The following is a 6,877-nucleotide window of genomic DNA, read 5'->3' as shown; positions in this document are numbered from 1 at the left end:
GCCCTCAAAAAACCTCGCTTCCCACTCAAGTGCATGCAGCGAGGTGTGACTGAGATCTTAATTCTTCAGGCAGCAGTGCTGCCAATGTAGATTCCTTTGCATTTTGCGAAGAGTACATATAACAAAAACAAAAATAATGTATGTGTTTGATGACACAGCTACACACACATCAGGACTAACTTCAATACAGCATTGCATTCAGTGTACCCTGAAAATCAGCATTTTGCATTTCTTAGGTTTTACAAAGAGCAGCTGGATAAATAATTCACAGAGTGTGAAATAAAAATTGCTATTTTTAAATTGTGGAATCAGTTATAATGACAAAAACTGTGGTTATACAATATCGTAAGTACATACGTACATTAAAGAATAGGATCCGACTTTCCACAATATATGGGAGCAGGGGTTTCTCCTCCTTGATAAAAGTTGACATCCGTGCGGACTGACAAGGAGCCAGTTAACTTTCGCTGGTCATTTTTCCCGTTAGCTTGGACCCCCCCTCCGTAAAGCAGCTGCGTTGCTGCTTCCGCTCTGGAAATCTGGGTGGGTTGTTACAGGGCAGTGTCCGAAGAGACTTCTGCCGTAAGATCCTGCACTTTATCTTTAGAAGCCCCGGAAAATTCAGCGTCGAGGCACGCTATTTAAGCGATCCTTTCCCCTCCAAGGATAAACAAGCAGAGCCGTTAGAAAAATGTCGTCAAATTCAAACCTAACCAACATGCGTCGGCTTGTGGAGCAGCTGAAACTGGAGGCCAGTGTGGAGCGGATTAAGGTATGAACCTGCCGGAGTAGCGGTGCGCACGTACGTTTAAAGTTCGCTGAAGAAAAGTATTGGCCGTTCATGTTCATCAAAAATTTAAGTGAATATTTAACTTAAAAGTAAGGAAATAGATCCAAGAACTCTAGTTTCGTGTCTGTGTTTTTATTTTTTGTGTGCCTATTTGTATTTATGCTTAGCTGTTCGTTGCCACCTGGTACCAGCTGATGTGCTTGCAACAGCGCTAATGTTAACTTTTGTCTGTCTAAGTTGCCCGTGTAAACTTTAATTCCAAGCAACAGTAGCCTGCAGTTCATACAGGGTGTCAAAATTGGCAGCCATAAACCATATAGAGGTAGCATCAGACGAGCTGGAAAAATGAATATGAACAAGCGCTAGTTTAATTGTTTGTAATAGTTGGGTACCTATATCATACAGATCACAATGAAACGAACTATTATACCTCCAAGTTTAAACACGTAGGAATAGCACTACTATTTTTTCCGCAACATATCGACTCAGGTTGTGTAGTCGTGGCCATTCACTGGTCAATCCACACTTGAATGTTGCGCAATGTTGTCACATACTGTCGCAATGACAGTCGATTTAGACGTGGATGTTAAAAATCGGTCGTTGGGATTTGTCTCACAGGAAGGTGGACAGATATAAGAAACGCGTGAAAGTTTTCACTGATAACTGACACAGTCGCTTCCCTACCAGATTGGTCAGATTTTGACTTCCATGTAAATTTGACCAATAGGGTGTCAAACCTTGTTAAGGGTTGTACTTACAAACATGTATTTGGGAGCAGTCTGTGTGCAAGGTTATAAACTGTAGTCTTTGCCGTTCAATATTAAAATTTGTGAAACTAAAAAAGTGTGAATTCATAACGGAGGGTATTAGGCAAAGCATACTTATCTGCACAAATTTGTCATCTCTGGTGGAAGTCTGTCCTTATTTTATTTTCACGATAAAATAGCAGTGGGTGGGGTTTGATTACGAGGGGCTGTGTTGCTTTCATCTAACTCAAATGAAAATAAAATCCCTTTGAAGAATGGAAAAAAGTGCCACTAGCTGCTCAAAGCTGTTGTTTTTAGGGGCACCTGCCTGCTTTTTGCAGAGCATGCCCACTGTTTGCTCGGGTGTTTTCTGAAAACCTGTTGACTTTCAGTGAGGGAATCTTCCTTGAAATTAAGACACTTTTCAAGAATGAAACTGTATAATGGTTAAGTTTCATAGTAGGCTGTTGAAATCTATCAGTGGACTACCACTGCCTAAAAGTCAGGAATGTTTTTTTTTTTTTTTTTTTTAAATCTGAACCTTGTAATTCAGTCAGCCAATTTCAGAGTGCCTGTGAGAAGTAAGTTTTAGCAGTGGAAAACGCAACCTCTTCAGTCCCGTTAAAAACGGTCTCAGGAAACATGATCTTGGGACCGTGCATTAGACAGCAGTGGCTACTGCGATCCACACCCAAATCTCTGCCAGAACCCAGCTGTATGTGGATGCAAAAGTGGCACGCCCTGTTACAGGCCAGCAGAAATACATCAGATTAATAAAACAAATCTTTCAAAGTGGCTGCAAGCATTCCATGTAGCCCCCAAATAAATGATGGTTTAGCTCAAAAGTCTGAATGATGATGTCACAAGCAGGTTGCTTGTAGTTTACCTTTAGAGAATTCAGTGGCTGGTTTCACCTCTCTCCTTTGGTATCTGATAGTGCATTCTGATTAGCAGTGATAGCCTGGTCTTAGTGTTTTCTGACTCTGAAGAATAACAGTTCCGCTGATAATTGTACACTGATATCTCGGTTGACAGCTTGATGGTCAATATTAAACAGTGGAGCTAATGTGGGCCTTTATCTTTATTACTGCAGAAACCACTGATAGTGCTGATGGGAATAAGCCAACATAAAACGGAAATTACATTTGTTCCATCTGACATGATGTACTGTAGAAATGAGAGACCTGCAGAATGTTTCATATGAGACTAGAGCAAATGGCCTACTATTATTAGAAGAGCGTTTGTGGTTGTTGTATTGCAGAGAGCAAACCAAAGTAAATGGGAAGGAGCACTTTGCCCGAGATGTAGCATGGATATGTGGATCCATTTCCGCGGCTGAGTTTAGGTTGCAGTTAATCTTGGAGTGAGTACTGACACTGGGCTGGTGCTCTGGTCAATCTCAACAACCCGGACCCATTCTCTCTGGAGTTAATAAAAGCAGAGTGTTCTGCAGCTGTGCATCAGCTGTGTATCCGGACCTCTCCCTGCTCTCACTGCGTCTCTCTTTCCTCAGGTGTCCCAGGCTGCTGCGGAGCTCCAGCAGTACTGCATCCAGAACGCCTGTAAGGACGCCCTGTTGGTCGGGGTCCCCACAGGGAGCAACCCCTTCAGAGAGCCACGCTCTTGCTCCCTTCTCTAGCCTGCAGGTACTGGACCCCTTATCCCCTCTGCAGTAGTGTCCTTTTGGGATATGAGTGGCCATATGTCAAAACTCACCTAAAATGCAAATTCTTGGGCCTCTTAAACAGGTCTGTAGTTTGCCAAACAATTGAACTGAAATTACATTACATTATTGGGATTTAGCAGATGCTCTTATCCAGAGTGGCTTACATAGGTTACAGTTTTTTACAATGTTATCCATTTATACAGGTGGATATTTACTGAGGAAATCCCCAAGGGTACAGCAGCAGTGCCCTAGCAGGGAATCAAACCAGCAACCTCTTAGTTGCATGTTCTGCTCCTTAACCTCTATGCTACTCTGCTGATTAAATTAAGCTTTGCAGAAAAGCAACCCCAGGGGCAATGCTTTGCTGGATGCACCATACACTCATCAGTAGCCCTCAAATTATAAGGCTGATATATAAATGTTAAGTCATATCAAATACGTTTTTAATGGTTAGTGTTTCTGAACATTTTTGTGCTCTATTAATCAGTGATGCAGCTGTGCTAATACAGTATGGTAAAGTATGTGGCTTCCACATATGCAGTGTTAGGGACTCTCCTTAATGTTGTCAGGCCCATTGCTTATCTCTGGGAATTCACCACTGTGGGATGTTTAAGAGGAAGCTGCGGGCTGGGAGTATTTTTACCCCGGAGCTCTGCTGCCATATCCGGCACTCATGTGGAGCATGACTGGCCTGTTGTGCAGCTCACCACAGTGCTGAGTGCTTCTGAATCAACAGGAAGTCGGTGAATGAGAGAGGCAGGAAGTAGGAAAGAAGCACAGCACTGGCAGCAGGGAGCTATTGTTGAGACAAAACATAAGGACATACATGTAATTGTGTCAGTATTGTCCTCTTTTTACCATAGCTACATGTGTTTTGTCCAGGCCTCTCTGTGATACCTGTTTTTTTAAAGATGTCTCCCGCATTTTGCATGTTAAGCAAAATCTTGTTGCTAAATGCTACATCAGTAATCGAGTTTATTTCACATCCAACTTGTGTAAGTTATCTTGGCTAAATACGTTTTTAAATCATGTTGTGTACTTACAGTACTGTAAACACTGTTTATTTGACACTTTGAAGTGAAGGTGGTTTTAAAATATGATTTTTAGGAATCTGTTTATTTTTTGCAACTGTAAAAAAGTGGTTGTGCTTGCAGAGTTTTTCAGATAACAAGCATTTTGTGTGTTGCAGGGCATGAGGCCAGACCAGGGCCTGGACAGATGACCTTCTGAGCAGCCTGGCCTTAACAAACATACAAAAGCATTACACAGAAAAAAAATCCGCTTTTCCACACAATTTGTTTATTTATGAATTACTTGACAGACTCTTGTAATCTGACTTCTTGTTAAAGGTTAAATTGTATTTTAGATCAGGAAGTATGCTGTGTGTGGTTACATAATGATTTTGCATGCAATGGCTGAATGTTTACATTTGTAGTTTTGTCCCAGTATTTTTACTGTCTGCATGCTCTGGTGGCGAGTTGCAATTCTAGAGCACATGGTGAGCCCTATAACCCAGACATTCACCAGTCTGGCTTGCGTCATGTCATTAGCCGTCTATAACTGGGAGTCCACAGCGATGCGACATAATTGGCTTTATGCCATCGGGGTAGTGCGGGCTTACATTTGCCAGGATTCCTCACATCACTGAACGTTAGTGGCTCCTAGAGACTTGTAATGCGCCTTTAAATTAGTGAGTGACAAATAGGCCAATCCTTGAGTTGGTGCTGGCCCTTGTGTAGTGCAGCGTGGTAATTGTGGCGTGTGAAAATGCTGTTAGCTGCAGACAAGCGTAGGGCTTTGCTTCAGTGCTCAGTGTGGAAAGGTGTCGCAGCAAGGCCAGCTTAATGCTGAAATGGCTGTTCCAAACTTATGTGACAATGTTGTTGATCTTTATAAATGAATTGCAAAACGAGGTCAGTTAACTGAGTGGAGGGTTGAGTGTTTTCCCTCAGTGACTGGGTATGTCCCAACCTCCTGATCATCCGGACGATTAGATACTCAGTGTCTAATTTTATAATTTGTGTTATTTGTATTTACAACACTGTTAAGTAATCAGTTTCACAGCTGGTTCTCATACATAATGTTTTAAAAAATTTCAGGGTATTGTCTGGCAGGGAAATGAATGCCTGTATAAATGATAATAATGTATTCTACTGTATATAAAATCAGTTTCTTGAAGACTCCACATGAAAATAAAATTCAAATTTTACATTTCACAGAGACATTCTAAGCTTGAATTTCAGTGGGATTTCTCCTGAATGTTGAGATAAGAACTGTTTGGTTTGTGAAGAGCGAGAAAGCAGCTTTTTAGCCAAAGAATATTTTTAACAGATGCAATTAATTGTCGCATTCAATAACAGAAGTTTAATAATATGAACAGGCCATATAGCCCAGCTAGGCATGTCATTTTGCCTGTAGGCCAGAGTGTGTCTAGGGTTGTGTCAAGCCTTGTCTTGGAACACTGAAGTGTCTTCAAATCCTGGTAAAAAAAAAAAATCCTTCCTAGTATCAGTGTGAACTTTGACTTTAATTTGCACCCCCTTGTTTTGTTGAAATTTCCATATTCAAATAGCTTCTGTAATCCCCTCTGTAACATATTAATATAAACTTTTAATCAGATTGCTGATGCTCATAATAATGTATCTTATCAATTTGTTACACTACAGTGATTACCATATAATAATGCATGTAAAAGATATGGAAATGTATATTTGCCTGCTTGTTGGGTACAAGAACCAAAGAAACTGTTACTAAATCCCATTGCTTTCAGACTTTGGTTGCTAGTGCCCTTAACGTTTAGTTTTTCAGGATTTGTTATTCAGTATTTTTTATATAGAGTATAAATGTAAACTCTTGTTTTCTAAACTCATCAGTTTAGATTTGTTTATATTTTGAACATATAAAAACCAATTGTCATTTAATTGAAATGCTCAAGAAGCCCCTTAAACTATGATTTATTTGACAAAAATAAAAAATATATTGTATGAAAAGGAATGTGTCGTCTTGCCATGCTTTAGATGAGTATTTCTCAGTATGAATAAATATACATATATCAGACAGTGCAGAGTAACCAGCAGAAAACATAACAGATTCTCACTGGAGAAAGTCTGTTGGTTGCGTGCCAAATAAATAGCAAATGTCTTTCTGGGCTCTGAGAGAAGGACGAAATCCTACAACACTGAGAGTCGCTGTGGATGTCAAATAAAATGGTCAGAGTTACTAATAAGATTATCTCCAAGGAGATAAAGGGTGCGTACCTGAAGAGTTTGCTAGACTTCAACTAGAAAAGAGAAAGTTGTGTCATCTCAAAAGAAGTCTTTGTTACCGTGGAAACTATCTTGCACATGCACTGCGAGGCGGTGCGATGGTGTCCTCAATCACGCTGGAAATCACATTTGGGTTTCCTTTTAGTTATTACAACATACAGTACATCCCTTTTCAATGGTAAGAAGGGTTTTGAAAACTGTGTATCCGTTGCTGTTAAAAGTTCCTGAAATATGCATACTTATACCAGGTTTTAAATCAAATATTTCATAAAAAAATCTATATATAAATATAAAATATGTCTTTATAGAATATGGATACAGTAAAATAATCCTCTTTGTCCAATATTAGGCCATCTTGATGGTAAACAGACAGGTTGGTGTTTACAGTACATGCTCAAGACCACAGATG

The 6,877-nt window shown here is 40.1% G+C and overlaps 1 protein-coding gene across 1 annotated transcript; it reads left to right on the top strand.

The window, feature by feature from the left end:
* The first annotated feature begins 442 nt into the window (after nucleotides 1-442).
* LOC118777589 (guanine nucleotide-binding protein G(I)/G(S)/G(O) subunit gamma-10) lies at nucleotides 443-6,138 on the top strand. Its single transcript, XM_036528684.1, has 3 exons — nucleotides 443-772; nucleotides 3,050-3,182; nucleotides 4,392-6,138. The coding sequence occupies exons 1-2, from the start codon at nucleotides 692-694 to the stop codon at nucleotides 3,173-3,175; spliced, it is 207 nt and encodes a 68-aa protein (XP_036384577.1). The 5' UTR covers nucleotides 443-691; the 3' UTR covers nucleotides 3,176-3,182; nucleotides 4,392-6,138.
* Nucleotides 6,139-6,877: the final 739 nt, after the last annotated feature.

This window comes from Megalops cyprinoides, chromosome 5 (assembly GCF_013368585.1).
Source record: "Megalops cyprinoides isolate fMegCyp1 chromosome 5, fMegCyp1.pri, whole genome shotgun sequence".
Lineage (NCBI taxonomy): Eukaryota > Metazoa > Chordata > Actinopteri > Elopiformes > Megalopidae > Megalops > Megalops cyprinoides.
Note: the sequence above shows the minus strand (reverse complement) of the source record. Positions and strands in the feature narration are given on the sequence as shown.

What these genes read in the sequence shown, in the direction of transcription:
- LOC118777589 (XM_036528684.1), top strand. Translation starts at nt 692, where the DNA reads ATGTCGTCAAATTCAAACCTAACCAACATGCGTCGGCTTGTGGAGCAG. An exon ending in CCAGTGTGGAGCGGATTAAG is followed by an intron (nt 773 to 3,049) that starts GTATGAACCTGC and finishes CTCTTTCCTCAG; the next exon opens with GTGTCCCAGGCTGCTGCGGA.